This window comes from Tupaia chinensis, unplaced genomic scaffold (genome assembly GCF_000334495.1).
Source record: "Tupaia chinensis unplaced genomic scaffold, TupChi_1.0 Scaffold000097_1, whole genome shotgun sequence".
NCBI classification, from domain to species: Eukaryota; Metazoa; Chordata; class Mammalia; order Scandentia; family Tupaiidae; genus Tupaia; species Tupaia belangeri.
This window is the reverse complement of record NW_006159559.1, coordinates 6,692,671-6,710,912: the sequence shown is the minus strand read 5'-3', so window position 1 is coordinate 6,710,912 and position 18,242 is coordinate 6,692,671. Positions and strand designations below refer to the sequence as shown.

Here is an 18,242-nt window from a genome sequence, read left to right as displayed (position 1 = left end):
GCCGGGGCCGGCGTGCGGCTGGTGCGGCCCGGACTCGGAGACGGGGGAGGGGGAGAACCCGGCGAAGGGGCTTGGCGGGGTGTTGGAGGCGGCGGCGGGGAAGGAAGGGGAGGCGAGGGCATAACATGGCGCAACGCTAGGATTATCTCCACCGCGACCGCGGGAGGACAAGCCATTGCTGCTGCAGCGCGAGGGGGAGAAAGGAGGTGGCTAGGGCTTAGGTATCCGATTCATTCTTGGCCTGATAGAGGCTAGGAGACAGTAATGCGGCGAGTAGGTAGGAGGTGGGCACCCGGCGGGCGCGGCTCCCAGGGAGGAACCCCAGAGCTGGCAGGAGCTGGTCCCGCACCCCGGGATCAGGTTGCGAGGAGAACGCTGATTGACAGGGGGCACGCAGGGGCGAGGCGGGCCGCGCGGAGGACGGAGGTGGAGGAACAGAGACAGTGCCATGATGCTAGGACTGGAACCGGCGCTGAGGTTCTGTGACGGCCCTACTCATGTCCAGGACCTCATGGATCGCGTTGCACGAGCGAGCTTGGTGCGTTGCTGGCCCCGAGAGGTGGTGTCAGGGCGGGGACTGAGGAGGAGAGACAGAGACGCCTTGTGGCTGGAGGAGGCAAGGCCTGGATGCTCCGAGGGAAGGGTCTGCGGGTTAAAGTGGGACCATCTCCTCTTTTTTTGGCAGAAGAGGAGGCGATAGACGCAGCCAGAGAAGATGTCGGGCCAAACGCTCACGGATCGGATCGCCGCCGCTCAGTACAGCGTGACAGGTTCTGCTGTAGCAAGAGCGGTCTGCAAAGCCACCACCCATGAAGTGATGGGCCCCAAGAAAAAGCACCTGGACTGTAAGCATCTCTTTATATAAGTGGGACATGCGCACGGCAGAAGCACCCGGTTTGCAGGCGGTGCGGCCTGGGCTTGCTTGTCAATAATGCTGCGGCCTCTGGAACTCCCGGCCTGGTAGTCCTTGAGCTCAGAATCTCCAACCGTCAAAGTGTCTCCTTGAGTCTTTGGAGCCATTATTTCTCATATTGACCTCCAAGGTCTTGGTGGAGGGAAAATAGAGAGGGGAGTAGGGAGAGAGAATTGTACTCTCTGGATTAGGGGTTTTTCAACCCCCTTTCCCCCCTTTACCACTCTCCCTCCTCCAGATTAGAAGATACTAGGGGTTGCAAAAAATAACAATCAAATTAAATTAAAAAGAGAGATTCATGGGAGGTCACCTTATTTTCTTCTTAAATACATGTTGGGTAGTTCTAAAACTATCTTTTCCAGTGTCGTTGCTAAGGGTGTGTGTGTGTGTGTGTGTGTGTGTGTGTGTGTGTGTGAGTGTCTGTTATATGTCAGCCACCATATCACACAGAAATAAATTCAGGCTATTGGATGAGGAGGCTTCATAGATAATGGCGATTTCATTGTACACACCCTTGTACAATTCTGTGACCCATTCTCAGAGAATGTTGGGTGGATGACTATACTGTGGTCATGAAATGGATGTATTCTCCTAGCATTTGAGATGGTGCAATTTTAGATGAAAATATTTAATTCATAATGTTCTTTTTCATATTGGTTATTTGATAGAAAAGGTCTTAATTCTAGTTTGGAATCTATATTTCTGAAACATTTTATTTGACTAAAAATCTTTTGTTGTTGAAGGGTAAATAAGGACACTTAGGAAAAAGACTTTCACCTGTTTTGGGTAGTGAGGCTCCTTCTATGTAATGCTACATGAGAGTATGTTCTGCAGTTGTTACCCAGTGTTTTTGTCTCGTTTAAGATCTTCTGTCCCATTCTGATGTGTGTCGGTAAAGATCAGCGTTGGCATGGGAGACACAGGCCGTACTCATTTCCCACCTAACTTGCTTTGCTTTCCCCCACAGTCTCCCCTCTGTAGCTCAGAAAATGCACCAGTGTTAAAGCTGACTCTAGCCCTATTATCTGTATAAGCAAAGCTTGCTACAGTTTACAACCGGACATTGTAAGAGGTGACCAGCCTTGTGAGCCTGTTGTCTCATAGCATTGAATAATTTTGTTTCTAGAAACTCATCTGGAGGGAAAACACCATTATTCTTTTCCCAAGGGAATCTTTAACAAAATTTATTGATTACAGTATCATGTGTTATGCAGTATGGGATTAGAGAGGCCACAAGGGCCAGAACACCCTAACAGAAGTGGAAATTATAAATTCATGACCAGCTCATTTTGCTGCAGCATGCTGAATCATTTAGCCATCTTTCCATCAGTTTCCCCAACTCTAAAAAGATGACTCATTTCTCAGAGGCATGTGTTAGTCTAGAAAAATCTTCATAATAAAATGGGTATAGGTTATAAATTTGTTACATGCTAATCTATCATGAAAATGACAGAAGTATTGATATATTTCAGAGTATTCACAGGTTTGACCATTTTGTGAAAACATTCAGATTAAGACTGACTTTTCTAGATTTAAATATTTAGTGAACTTAGTCATTTAGATCTGGGAAAGTACTTGAAAATTTTGAAAGAGGAACATTTTTTTCCATTATCTCCCAGCAAGTGGGGGGATTCTGAAGGTGCGGAACATAGGAGGAAGATCCCATGTTAGAATAAAGTAGCAGAAATGGGAATTGGTGTTGAGTTATTAATAGTCATAATCATGAGTGCTAAACATTTACTGAGCAGCTACTATATGCCAGATACTGAACTTTACTTCAGTTATTTGTTACCACTTAAAAAAATTCAAGATGCATGATTAACTTCACAGCTTTTAACAATTACATTTAACTGCCATCTGTAGTTTTTTTAGTTTTATTCTATATCTAAAGGTAGTAAAAAGATACCATATTATCCTAAGTGGTCTAGTCTCCAAAATACCCACCCTGTTTACATAACTTTGTGTGAAACTGAGTATTACAACCTGCACCCATATTGCAGTCTCTTCTATGACATGCTTGAAAAAATTTAATTCTGTCACTTAAAAAATAAGCAGAAAATGGGACCAGCAGTTAGCGTAATGGCTATGTTGCTGAACTCCCATGTAGTTGACCGCGGTTCGAGTCTCAGACCCGGTGGCTTAAACTCATGCTGGGCGCGTGTGCATGTGTGCCCAAGATCCCGAAAGGAGAATGGAGCAGAAAGGATTGCAGTGTGGCCATCCCCCTGGGGGGTGTTTCTCACTTTACGTCTCTCTTTCTCTGTCTTTCTGGCACGCACATGCTCCCTATAGTAAAAAAAAAAAAAGGTTATAAAATAAATTATCTCCCACTTAAAATCAACCTATTGGATAAATTAGGAAATAAGCATATCACACTACTATGTCCTTTTCTAAGAAAACATATGAAAAATTTGAATGTAAAAATTGTTACATGAGTTATAAGAGGACATCTTTGCTCAGAATTACTTGTAAAGTTTCTTTAAAAAGTAGCAGACTACCTCAGTAATTCATTCATGGGGTTCCAGTAACACAACAGTTACAAAAATGAGTTATACTTGGTATTAAAATATAGAAATACATACCTAAATTTCTCTATAGGCACCGAGGCATTCTTTTTTTAAAGCTTATTTTATATTACATCTAATCATATATGTCTTTACAGCTTATGACATGTCCTTTTCCAGCATGATTATTATACATATCAGTCAAGACCAAGATATTACTATACATCAGCAGCAGCAAATAACTTTTTGGTCAATTATATGTACTCTTCTTCTCCTGTTCCCCTCCCTTTATCCCTCCATTACCCACCCCCATATTACCCCTATCTTCACTATCTCTAGTATCTACCATTGTCCCCCTTGCTACTATACCTTCCCATCTTCCAGCTTCTGCCATAGAGTACAGAAAATCGGTATATATTGAGTGGGGGCATACAAAGTCTGTCTTTCATAACCTAACTTGCTTTGCTTAGCATTAAGTCTTCCATATTTGTTCACTTTGCATCAAATGTCAGGATTTCATTGTTTTTTATGACTGGGTAGTATTCTATAGAGTACATATGCCACATTTTTTTTTTTCCAATCCAGTCATCTATTTTTGGGCATTTGGGTTGATTCCATGTCCTAGCGATAGTAAATAATGCTGCAGTAAACATGGATGTGCAAGTGTTTTTCTGACTGAGGGTTTTTCTATCATTTGGATAAATATCTAAAAATGGAGTTATTGGGTTATGGTAGTTGTATTTGTAGGTTTCTAAAGAATCTCCATATCATTCTCAAAAGTGGTTGTACTAATTTACATTCCCACCAACAGTATAGGAAAGTTCTTCTGCCTCCACAGCCTCGCCAGCACTTATCATTATGTATTTTCTTAATTTTAGCCATTCTGACTGGGCTTAAGAGATATCTCATTGTGGCTTTGATTTGCATTTCCCTTATGATAAGAGATGTCGAGCATCTTTTCATATGTTTTTGGGCCATTTGTATGTCTTCTTTGGATAATTGTCTGTTCAGCTCCTTTTTCCATCTTTTAATTGGATTGATGTGTGTGTGTGTGTGGGGGGGTAGGCTGCTTGAGTTACCTGTATATTCTGGTTATCAGTCCCTTATCTGAGGTATAATTTACAAATATATTCTTCTACTCTGAGGGTTGTCTTCTCACTCTACTTATTGTTCCTTTTGCTGTGCAGAAGCTTCTCAGCCTAATACATAGTCTTATTTTTCTATTTTTGTGACTATTGCCTGTGCTTTGGAGATCTTTACTTTGGAGAAGTTATTGCTATAGGGTCCATGCGCTTGCCAGAAACACAGAGAGAGACAGAGAGACAGAAAGCGAGAGGCCACACCACAATCTCTTCTCCTCTATTTTCCTCTTAGAACCTTGAGCATGCACACACATGCGCCTGGTGTGAGTTTAATCCACCAGGTCTGGGACTCAAACTGCGGTCAACTACATGGCAGTCCAGCGACACAGCCATTACATCAACTGCTGGGCCCTGGAGGTCTGCATTAAGAAGTCTTTGTCTACTCCAAGGTCTCCAAGAGTTTTTTTCTGTGTTTTCCACCAGTATTTATAGTTCGAGGTATTATGTTGAGATCCTCAATCCATCTCGAGTTAATTTTTGTTAGTGGTGAGAGACAAGGATCTATTTTTATTCTTCTGCAGGTGGATATCCAGTTCTCCCAGCACCATTTGCTGAAGAGATTTTCTTTTTACCACTGAATTGTCTTGTGCTCTTTGCCGAGAGTCAGTTGGCTCTGTTTTGGGATTTATTTGGGTGTTCTCAATTCTGTTCCATTCGTCTACCTGTCCATTTTTGTGTCAATACCATACCATTTTAATTATCATGGCTTTGTAATATGTTTTGAGGTTGAGAAGTGAGATGCTTCCTATTTTATTCCTCTCACGTAGTATTACTTCGGCCATACAGAGCCTCTTATGCTTTCAGACAAATTTTATCTTTTTTTTTTTTTTCTATTTTTGTGAGGAATATTTCTGGTAGATTGATTGGGATTGCATTAAATTTGTAGAATTATTTGTGTAGGATTGTCATCTTGATCTGAAGCATTCTTAAGTAGTTGATGTTTTACTTTTGAAAATATTAAATACTGATTGGGAAGAAGAGAACTCAAAATGTAGAGTTGGGGGGTTTGAAACAAAAGAAAATTATTTGCTTGACTGTATATAACTATTTTGCTTGGAGTTTAGACTGGAAGGTGTAAGAACAAAGTCTGTGGTTCTATGATTTTTTTTAAGCTATAAGATTTAGTTCAGAATCTTTATAAAATGTATATTTTTAAATAACTATTTATTTAATTTTATTTATTATTATCATTTTTCAGTTTGACCAGAAAGAGAGAGAGAGAGGGAAAGTGAGAAAGCAAGCCACCAGGTTCAGGACTTCAACCATGGTTAGCCCTATTAGTTTAATAGTGGGAATCCAGTTCCTTAACCTCCATACCACCACAAGTGTGTATTTGATATTATTTAAAGTACGAAATTAAAAGATTATTTTTCTCTTTGTGTTCATAAGTTAAAAAATTATTGTTAATTGTGTTGATTTATAAAATTATGCTTAATGGCATATAATTTATACAATTAAAGAAATGATTTGTTAACACCTAGGGCAGAATTTATGATTAAAAAGTAGAGATAAAAAAAAAAACTCTATAGAGGGAACAGCAAGTGGTACAGTGGTTAAGGTGCTGAACTCTCACATAGTCAATTCTGGTTCAAGTCCTCGACCCAGCAACTTGAAAATCACACCGTATGTATGTGCATGTCTGCCTGAAATCCTAAGAGGAGAACAGATAATGGGATATAATGTGGCCATCCCTCCTTGGGGGGTAACTTTTCATTTTTCATCTTACTGTCTCTATCTCTCTCTGACAAGTGCATGTGTCCTATGGTAAAAACCTTAAAAAAAAAAAAAAAAACTAAAACAACCTCTATCCATATATTCCCAGGTTATACACCCCCTTTAAAAAAAATAGGTATGTTTCTTGAAGGAAAAACATTGAGAAAACCATCACCAAAGTCAGCAGCTATATATTACATTCAAAGGATACAGTAAACCTTAATGATGTAAATAAGGGAATATTTGTTCAGTTCTTTGGATTGTGTAAAATGTTCATTCCATTTCCTACCCTTCTATACTATTGTCATTTGCACATGATGATTAAACATCTAACAGACATTAGTTTAATAGTTGACATTAGTTTGATATTATTATTTCTGGAGCCATCTGTACATTCTTGTCTCCCTTTCCTTGTAATTTTTGGTACCTACTTGATAGTATCTAAAACATATAGGACTCAACAAATATTTGCCTTCTTGCTTATAAATGTTTTACACATCAGTGGGTTTTCCTTTTCTGTTTTAGACCTGATGACCTAAAGGATAGTCCCAGCCAAATAATAAAGATTATGGCACCCAGTACCTACCCAATACTGTGTCAACATTAAGCCAAAAGAAAAAAAAAAAAAAAGAGTTGACCCAAAATAATACATGCTGGGAAATTTGTAAAGTTTTGCAGGCCTACAATAAGATTCATTTTATAGTTAATAGTACTTATTATGAATGTTTTTTATATGCACTACGTTGTTATATACCCTCTTGAACATCATAAAAACTTAACTTAGACATGACTATTAACATCCAAACAAACCTTATGAAGTCAACTTGGTTACCAGTAATCCTATTCCCCCCCCCATATTAAATTTCTTGAGGGTTTTTAATAAGGAGATTATGTCACATAAAAGGCAAATGCTTCAAGCACTGAAGCTCAATTTACTAATGATTCTTGTCCTCCCAAATTAGGAAAAAGTAAAATCATTTTTCTTATAAGATTATCTGGTAAAGGTAGTAGGAAACATGGACTACGTTTCGACTCAAAGCAAAAATTAGTAAATTAAAACCTTCTCTAGCTGTGATCTATTAGGACAGCTTGTCACACCAATGAAACTATAACTTTCCTAAGGACTCCTTCTACTTATTTTATACCTGCCTCAGACACATATTCTCAAGTTAAGCATGTGATCACTGTATATACAGAGAGGAATATAGGGTTTTTATGGAGACAGATTACATGTACTGATGCTAAAAGCAGTATTTTCTATTTGAGTATATAGCATTTACTAGTCCATAGAAGGAAAAGACCAAGGCAGCTCAAAAAAAAAAAAAAAAACTAAAAAAAAAAAAAAAAATACCTGCAACAAAGTAAGAAATTTTGTGAACAAAATAAAATGGAAATTAAATCTGAAACTAATTTTCTATATATACATAAAGTAATTGAGAATATATACATTTTAATTTATATAGATATTATTTGTACACTAATTCAGTGGATATCATATATTTATATTTGTGAAAACAGGGCTTTCTATAGTGCTGAAAGATTCAAAAGGTAAGCAAAGATTATTGACTAACTTAAGTAGAACAATGTGTAAAAGATTACTGAACACTAGGGTAACTTCCCATATTAGTATACTAAGTTACTCTGAATACATATTTTCTTTTATTTCAGTTTTTCTCATTTAATGACGTGTTGTTTTCTAAACACATCCTCTCATTTTGCTACAACAGGGCATACACTCTATCTTCTTGGTTTTATTGGAAGACTCAGCCAAAATGTGGAGATGGTTTAGGATAGACTATATTACATTTTTAGGCAATCAAGAAGGGATGGGGGGAATTCGATTCTGAAAGGCATTTAATCAGTTTATGGTTCTTACCATAAATCTGTAAGGAGTCCAGTTCGTGTGGCCCTGTGACATTTTTGGATGCTGCTCAGTATCCCAGAGAGGAGGGAAGAGTCACATGAGGTTTGGGGTTGACAGGAGTAAGGGAGACAGAAGAGTGAGGAATCTTAGGTAATAGGAAAAAGCATGCTTTAGAAATGACCAAAGCAGGCTCTATATCAACTAGGAGAAAACAAGGATATTTTGCCTGGATTTTTACTTTCTCTTTTTCACAAGAACTTTTATAATGTTATAATGTTAAATAGATTAGGGTCACTTGAAATTTTTTTCTCTTTTGGTGGTCCATGTAGTTAGCAGACACTTTGTTAGAACCTGTATAAAATCAATGAATGAAATTGATTTTTAAGAATTTGCTGTAGTGATATTTTTTTAAAAATGTATATATGGAAAAATACATAAAATATAGAAAATTATATAGTTAATAGGTATATCTTAATTGTAGTATCAGCTTACAGCATTTTAGATTAAAATTTATATTAGTGGTGCATTACTTTTAATGTTTAAGAAGTGGGTGCTAAAGACTTGTAATTTAATCTGTGTAATTAGTTGTCATGGATCTCTCTCTTATCTTTTCACAAATAATATCCTTTAAACATCTTACCTTCTCCCTTCAAATTGATTAGTGCTGGGATAGGGAGTTCTTCGGAGCTTACTTTGGTTTCAGTAACTTGGTAAAGAAGGTCAGAAGTGACTTAGAACTCTGTTCCCTGAGGGCTGATGATGCTTTCCTTACAGAATTACAGTGACTCATCTTCTGAGCCAGTATCTACTGAGAGAATCTTCAAGTATTATCATAGTGCATTTTAAAAGCCACATTTCTTGCCATTAAAAATAGTCTTTGACTTTATTTCTTTTGCAAATTTCTATTTTTAGAGAAGTGTGTTGTGTTTTTTTTTTGTTTTTTTGTTTGTTTGTTTTTTGGGTGTGTATGTGTCAAGGGAAATGGCTGTGTGTTTTTTCTTAGACATTTGTGTAATGTGGGAATTGTCCCATTTTTTTTTTCTTTCTTGTAAAGAGGAGAATAGTTGAATGGCACACTCTAGTGTCCATTGTATAATGACCTGGGGGTAAGACATGATGAATCCTGGGACCAGAAGTTGATATGGTAGTTAAGGTACTGAACTCTCACATGGCCGACTATGGTTCGAGTCCCAGACTTAGTAGCTTGAAAATCATGCTGGGCGTGTGTGCGTGCATGCCCAAAATCTTGGGAGGAGAATGGAGGAGAAGGGATTGCAGTGTGGCCATACCCCCAGAGGGTTATTTATTTATCACTTTCTCTCTCACATCTCTGTCTGTCTCTCTCTGGTGAGCATACACATCCTATGGCAAAAACCTAAAGAGAGAGAGAGAGAAAGTGATGGAGTCTTCCTTTTCTTCCTCGAAGTGATTGAGTGAAAGCACAAACCTGAGAAAAAATTATATCCTCAAGTCCAGTCTTTCTATAGCTGTTTTTCCTGATCTCTCTATATTTATCCTATGTGTGTGAGGATCCCCCTCCCGGCTTGTTTATATAGCCATTCCTCACCTAACAACCTACCTGTTTAACAACCACTGGAACACTCGGACTTAACCACCTCTTCTCCAGGTGGGGAATCCCCTTTCTCTATCTTTGGTTCCCTCAGTCACTACACAGATGTTCACAATCACATGAGACTACATATTTCATTCATAAGTTGGTGCATTCATAAATAGTATTCAGAATAAATAAAAAATGGTTGTGCCAGGTTCATATTATTGTGTTGTGGTATGTCTCATTGCTTTCTGGCACTTACCTAATATATGCTTTTTGTAGGATAGAATTATATTATTCTAGTATGTCATGTGATATCTATTTAAAAATACATAGCTTGTTACCCTATGGCACCATGACATACTATAAGACATCTGCCTTTTAAGCTCCTCACTTATTGACTAATTTGCTTAGTAAGCTAGTTGTAGAAATGTGACTTGGTTGTTAAGTGGAGTGCCTATATAAGGCTTCCTTAGTATTCATCTTTAAGGAAATTCTAGTGTCTTCTAAGGAATTTTGTGATATGCCATTGCTGCTTCTCAAGAGACAGAGAGAAACTAGGTAATTGACTACACTGTGTAGTTTTGCCTTTTCTCATAGGTTTAGCACTTTTGTTTTAAATTATAACTCTCCTTTCTGCATGAGTTATTCTTTCTGTCATCCCTATTTTTAACCTCTCATTCTCTCTCTCTCTTATAAGCATTTTCAAATGTCTACTTAAAATAAACAAAGCCACTTCCTCACATTCTCCTTGGACTTTGTGACCTTTTCCAGCAACCAATCTATCACATTTTGTTCTTTTTCCACGAATTGTGAAAACTCACCATTCCAAAGGAAACAGGGGCAGTAGGCGGTGGTAAAGACAACTGAATTGCACATGGCCAACTGAGCATTTGAGTCCTGGATGCAGGGACTTGGAACCCATGCTGGGTGCGTGTGCATGCATGCCCAAACTTCTGAGAGGACACATGGAAGAGAAGGGACTGTGGTGTCGCCATTCTCCCTGGAGAGTGATTTCTCACTTTCTCTCTTCTCTTTCTTCTCTCTCTTGCTCTGTTTCTTCCTAGCAAGCACACATGCCCTATAGCAAACTAAAATAAATAAATAAGGCATAATTCTACCCCTCTTTGGGTATTTATTCTGTCTTTGATTGCTATTGAGTCTCAGGCATTGCCTACTTAATTGCCCAAGCCACCAACATGAGAGTTTATCCCTCATTTCTCCTAGGGAGTAGACAGTTGTTTAAAAAGTCTCTAAAATTTTATTCTTTAGCTGTTTTTCTCCTTGGTTTATATCGGTAGTAAATCTCATCTGAAAAATGAAGATTAATAGTAGTATATACTTCACTCTTGTTAAGCAACAAGTGAGATAATGTAAGTGAAATACTTAGCACAGTGTTTGACACTTCAATATGCAATAATGATCAGTTTTTACTACCACTACTGTTACCGACCATTACTAGTACAGTAGTTGCTGTTGTTATTACTAGGATTATTACTGCTAGTACAACTCTATACAAGTTTCGTAAGTAACTTAGTGATTTGGCCCTTCCTTCTTCACCATACATTACCTTGTAACTAACTTCTTTATTCACCATTCTTCATTATATCTAAGGTTTTCTTGGACTATATCTCTCTGAAGCTCTTTCAGTGAGGCATTTTACTAGTAAACTACTTATATTTACCAAAAAATAACCCATTCATGATTTTGAAGGATAGTGGCTCGAATATACAGTTTTAGAGTTACAGTGGTTTTCTCTTGGAAGGTATTATTCTATACATTTGATTTCCATTGTTGCTCTCAAGACTTCATCTATCAGTCTACCTAACTTTAGGTAATCCCTTTGTTTTTATGACTGCTTTTAATATCTTCTGCTTGTCTTTTCCTTCTGTAGTGTATGTGGGTCTACATGTGGCTTACCCTTTTGTTTATCCCTTTTGGAACTTGTTGAGTTGCCTAAATCTCAGAATTCATCTTTTTCTTTAGTTCTGGAAAATTCTCAGACTTTTAATTATTGATTGTTGCCTATACCCATTCTCTTTCTTCTGTTCTTCAGATTGATTAGGCATGTGTTAGAGTTCATTACATTTTGTATCTCTAAATATATCTTTTATATTGGGTTATCGAGAAAGTCATGATGTATTTTTCTATGTACACATGCATCATGACTTTTCCGATGACCCAATAGTTTCTTAGTCTTCCTTTTCTGTTAAGCATAATTTGCTTTTCAGATATCTTCCAGAGCATCAGGTCTTTCTTTAGCTGTGTCTTGCCAGCTTTTACACATTCTTAGTTTTTATTTTTATTTATTTATATTTTGCATTTTAAAAGTTTTTCAATTCTGCACTTTATTTGGATAGCATATATTTCCTTTTTTAAAAAATGTTTAGGATGATTTATTTATTTACTTAACTTTTTATGTTATTATTATTTTTTAATTTGACAAGAGGGAGAGAAAGGGAAAGGGAGAAGCAGACTGCCAGCTCCAGGACTCAAACCGTGTTAAGCCATGTGGGAGTCAGCACCTCAACCACCATACCACCTGCCAGCCCCACATATATTTCTTGCTCACATTTTTAAGTTACTCTTTTATTTCCTTACCGTTTTAAACAAAACACATTTTATATTTTATAACTTATAGACCCACCATATGGAGTTCCGTTTATGCTTTTGATTTTGCCTGAGCCTCAATCATGGTGTTTCCTCATGCGTTTTGCAGTTTTAGACACTGAGATCACGTTGGCTTGGACTTTATCTGTGGGGATCCTGGAAAGTCTAGGAGCACATGGAGAGAGTCTGTGTTGTTTTTGATTGACCCCGCCTGTGCTACCATCTGGGGAGCAACAGAAATTGATTTCTGCTCTTAGAGTACCCCACATAAGTGCAGGTCAATGTCTATAATCCCTATCCATAATTTAGAAATCTAAAAAGATGATGAGAAATACCAAAATTCTTTTTATAAATCATCTGATGGCAAAAGTTGACCTGTGTATCAAGCATGTAAGTTCATATGTTGAACTAGAGGAAAACTGTCATATTATGGTGTGTTGTCCAGGTTATACTGGACTGTTACTTACATGGGGGGGGCGGGGGAGTCCTTCACAAAGTTCATGGAAAATGCATATTATAAAAAAAGCTTAGGAATGGATTCAAATTTTTCTATACTAAATCAATTTTTTAATTTCATTTTTCACAAATTTTTGAAGTTCTTTTGTATATGTATACATATATTTAATACCTTTGTAGAATCTGAAAAATCATGAATTTTGAAGTTATGAATTTTGAAATATGGTTCTAAGGATCTTCCATGTTGGTGTGCTGGTGTGGATATGTAGTATAAACACAGATTTGGGCAAGGGGGAGCTATGGTTATAGATATCCTAGGGATTTTCCCTCTCATCTAACTATAGCCTAGGGTGAGTGGGATATGCTTTTCTATTGTCTCCCTTTGCTAGAAGATATTCTTATTTTCCTCCAAATTTTACTAAGAGTACAACCCTTTGAGGATCTCAGCTTATGTAGGGGTCTTAGGTCTAACCAGTCACCTTGTTTAGTCCAAAGACCTTGTCTTCTGTTCCCCCAGAGCTGTTAAAATGAAAGCCTAGGCCACTTATATTAACAGCCTTCAGGGCATCCTTCTCATTAGTGTTATTTTACTGTGTGATTTTCTGTAAAACTTCTTTCTTTTTAGACCTTAGAAATTGCTCTTATTTTCTTGTGAGTTTGGCCAAATCAGTGGAAGGATGCCTATAGTAATTATCTAGATTATCAGGTGTTTTTATTCCTTGAGAGTCTACCTGTTGTCTATTTTTTGTTTTTACTTACACAGAAATACACACATACACACACACAAACACACACAGCTGCCATGCCTCATTCCTGAGCTACTTTGAAATTCATTAGATTCACTATATTCTGCATTATTTTGGGGTCTTTGCATGTACTATTTCCATTTTTTAGTACATTTTAAAAATCACATTTCTAAAATCTAGCTTTAGGCATTTCATTTTAGTGTTTATCCCTGTCATGTCACTCTCTGAGCTATGATGGGCTTCTGTTTAGTGCTTTCTTTCATCCTCTAGTTTGCAGTTTCTTTCAGATTCTTTTATCCCTATTACAAAACAGGACATGGTACAGGATTAGGTAAATATTTATGGAATTTTTAAATTATACACTTAATATTTCCCAAATTTTAGACCATATTTTTTCTCATAAACTTTTCATTTAAAGATTTTACTTTTACCTGGTAACCTTCAGAAGATAAGGACTTCAACTTGACCATTTTCTCAAAGATTATGAAAGCACTAGAAGGGTGACACTGGAGGAAACCAGTCAAACAACATAAATTGCCTAATGTACGTAGCTAACGTGCACTTCCTGCCAGTCTCTCAACCCTTCCATTTATGTGATATAATAAAAATCCTATCTGGGGAAAATTGTAGCCTACACATAAAAAGTGAGAACAATGAGCAACTTGATGACTTGGAATAAGGGTTAGATTTTTGACAATTACATCTATATCTCGGTTGTAGATTTAAAATGTGTACTTGGTACACAACATTAACTGTTAGATATGGAATAATTAGGTATTAATATTAGAAAAAATTCTTAGCCAGCATTTCATGTGTGTGTGTGTATGTGTGTGTGTGTGTGTGTGTGTGTGTGTGTGCATGTGTGCCCTTTTCTTGAGTTTGTCTTCAGTTGGATACAGCTGGGTATCATTGCTTTACAATATCCATTTTATAATTCATATGTACATATGTGTGAATGGTAGGGATAGTTAGAAAAGCATCGTTTCAAAAGTGACTACTTACTCTCAATGTTCTCTGAAATGGCATTAACTATGTATATAGTGATATTATTCACTAACACAGTGACATTACCTTTAATAACTTGGGGGTTTTCGAAAAGCAATGAGGACAAGAAATAAGCTTAATCTATAACTTTGGACTCTTTTGCCTTTGTAAAGACAGAAATGAATGTTAACATATTTAATGTGTCTTTTAGGGATTTATTTTGGAAAAATTGGAAATTATGTTCAGTATTGAGACTTTAAGTAACATTTAGCATAATTATTTATTCATTTAATAAATATCTGAATGTTTACCAAATGCCAGGAATTGTTTTGAGAGGCAGGGATACCATAGTGAATGAAACACACACAGCCCTTAGCATCAGAAATCATAACTTATTAGGGGAGAACAGAAAGAGAAAGAAAGGATTACAAGCGATTCATAAGAACCAAGTTTTGACAGAGAAAGTAAAGAGATGGCAGTGGAGGTTCATGGCAGAGGACTGGTCGAGCTTAATTCCTTACCTTCTGAAGGTAATCAAGTAGACAAGGCTGCTGCAGAATGCCATCTAGAGACTCACAGAGAGCAAGACCCATTTTAGGAATTTAGAGTTAAGGGTTTGGGTAAGACTGAGCTTAGGAAGATAGGGAAAGTTAAGAAATAAGACCTGTATTGTAGACAGCGGTCAGATCTGGAGGACCTGCTAGGTTGGAGGTAATCTTAGAAGTCTAACCTCTTCATTTGTATAGATGAGGAAGCTAAGTCCCAGGGAAACAAAATTATACATTCTACATGTTGCTAACACTGCATAATTCTTATCTACGTGCTTCGCTCACCTACTTCTGATTGCTATGTCTATTTTCTCCCCAGAAGATATACACACATACATATTCACACATATTTTTATGGCCTGAATTCAAATTTACTATAAATGCAACACTTCTTACACACAGTCATTAAGCAGTTGCTGATGGTGTTCTCCTACTCATTCTGCTAGCCTTACCTCTTATCTTTCCCTCTTCTTGACTGTCGCTTGGTTCTTAGATCATGGTCCTGACACTAGGAAGTGCTTCCTATGCTTTTGGTGACAACAGACCCCCCAAATTATAGACATATGTAATTTACTTGAAAGCCTTTTTAAAAACTACATATTAAAAACAAACTTTAAAAGTCATTTAGTTTTGGTATCAGCAGATGGTGTAATAGTTATGTCACTGGACGCCCATATGTAGTTGACCGTGGTTTGGGTCCTGGACCCAGCAGCTTAAACTCATGCCAGGTGCATGTGCATGCATGCCCAGGATCCCAAGAGGAGAATGGAGGAGAAGAGATTGTGGCATGGCCATCCCCCCTGGGGGTGATTTCTCTCTTTCTGTCTCTCTTTCTCTGTCTTTCTGTTGAACTCACACACCCTATAGCAAAAACCTCTCCAAAAAAAAAAAAAAAGTCATTTAGTTTGGAGTGACATAATTTATAACATTTCCTAACAATTACTGCTGAAATAATAGAATTTTATGAATCTGGCTTTTTTTTTTTTTAAGAGCTTTTTGCCATAGGGTGAATGAGCTTGCCAGAGAGAGATAGAGACAGGGGGAGTGAAAGTGAGAAATCACTCCCGCCCCAGGGGGATCAGCAGTCCCTTCTCCATTTTCCTCCTGGGATCTTGGGCATGCGTGCAGACATGCCTGCCATGATTTTCAAACCACTGTGTTTGGTACTTGAACTGTGGTCAGCCATGTGGGAGTCCAGCATTGTAACCACTATGCCATCTGCTGGCCCCTGAATCTGGCATTTTTATTACTGAAAAATGTAAAATTTCAAAATGCCTCTCTCCATTACTATATATACTATGTACATTTAGGTTCAATTGTCCTTCGTTATTCATGGCAAATTGGTTCTAAGACTCCTCAAGGATACCAAAATCCATGGATATTCAATCCCTCATATAAAATGGCACGGCATTTCCATATAACCTATGCATATGCTCCTATATACTTTTAATCACCTCTAGATTGTTTATGATACCTAACACATTGTAAATGCCATAGGAAATAGTCATACTATATTAGTTAGAACAGGGTTCCCCAACCAGTACACATTAGTAACCTATTAGTAACCAGGCCACACAGCAGGAGGTGGGCAGTGGGCTAGCTAGAGAAGCTTCATCTATATATACAGCCACACCCCTCTTTTCTTGCATTACCACCTGACCTCCGCCTTCTGTAAGAAGAGCAGTAGCATTAGATTCTCATAGGAGGGAATAGCAGTAGGCATATGTCGCTGGACTCCCATGTAGCTGATCACGGTTCAAGCACTGGACCCAGTGGCTTAAACTCACACTGGGCGCGTGTGTGTGCGTGCCCAAGATCCGGAGAGGAGAATGGAAGAGAAGGGGTTGCAGTGTGGCCATCCCTGCTGGGGAGTGATTTCTTGCTTTCTGTCTCTTGGTCTCTCTTTGACTTTCTGGCGAGCACATGCACCCTATAGCAAAAACCTCTTCAAAAAAAAAAAAAAAAAAACAGATTCTCATAGGAATGTGAATCCAATTGTGAATTGTATGTGTGAGGGGTCTAGGTTGTGTACTCCTCATGAAAATCTAATGATGATCTGAGGTGGAACTGAGGTGATGGTGCTGGTGCTGGATACAGGTGACAAATACTGCATTATGATGTGTTGTAGTTATTTCATTATAACAAAGTAATGATAATAGAAATAAAGTGCACAATAACTGTAATGTGTTTGCATCACCCCAAATAATATCCTCCCCGGATGGAAAAATTGTCTTCTGTAAAACCAGTCCCTGCTGCCAAGAAGGCTGGGGATCACGGGTTTGGAGACAAATGGCAAGAAAAAAGTCTGTTCATGTCCAGTATAGATGAAACCATGTAGGCCTAGTCCATATCAGCAGCATTTTCTATGTGTGGTTGATTGAATCCTTCTACCCCCTCCGCCCCGGCCCTTGATGCAGAACCCTGGGCTAGGGAGGGCTGACTGTGTCCATGCTATACTTCACTTATTTGTTACTCTGATAACACTAAAGAAAAAGACTAAAGTTAAAATTTAGGTTAAGTAAACATCCAAATGATGAATCTTACCTTTCTTTTAATCTTTTCAAAGCCAAGTGTTTTTACATCACCATCCTCTGTACTTCTTCCCATCAAGATAAATATTGTTTAAAATAAAAAAAATTCTATTCTTTTTTAAAGATGAAATAGACTATTTCCTTAAAATATCTCTTATAATCTTACTGTTAACCTGGCTAGTGTCAAAGTGTACAGCTTACAGCTGTTCTAGATAAATAATTAAATTAGACCATGGTTTGATGTAATTTGTGCGTGTGTGTGTTTTCCTGTCCTAACCCAATAAGGTTGAAGTGTGTTCATGTTTTTCTGAGCTCCTCAATAAGTGTTTTAATAATTCAAACAGTATTTTAATACGGGTGAACATGAATATGTGCATAGAAGGTTCTATGGGAAATGGATGGGGCTATACAGATGAGTGGGCAGAACCGGTGGTTGAACACTTACATCTTCTTACTACTTTGTAATTCTCGACTTGTTCTTTTTTCCACAGTTACTCTTACCGTGGTTCCAAAGGAGTCACTTAATTTTTGGTTGTACTTCATTGCCACAGGAACTTTACTATCGCAAGGGTGTGTTCTGTGTGTAGAATAGAGACTAGACTTTCGTCCACACTGGGGATTGTGCTGATCATTTCATGCAGTAGTAGTGCTGTGAATTCAGAAAAACAGTGCTGCTTCG

General features: G+C 37.7%; 1 protein-coding gene across 11 annotated transcripts in view; it reads left to right on the top strand.

Annotated features, from left to right (window-relative positions):
- Window positions 1–18,242, top strand: part of SNAP91 (synaptosome associated protein 91) — a 139,478-nt gene that overhangs the window by 670 nt on the left and 120,566 nt on the right. For 10 of the 11 annotated variants that reach the window (XM_014585874.2, XM_006143360.3, XM_006143362.3 and 7 more), the window contains exons 1-2: window positions 446–538; window positions 686–845. In XM_014585874.2, the coding sequence (XP_014441360.1) occupies window positions 716–845 (130 nt within the window). In that variant the 5' untranslated portion in view covers window positions 446–538; window positions 686–715. Of the gene's footprint in view, window positions 1–445; window positions 539–685; window positions 846–18,242 lie in introns of those variants that run through there. The other variant, XM_014585873.2, reaches the window with a different exon arrangement.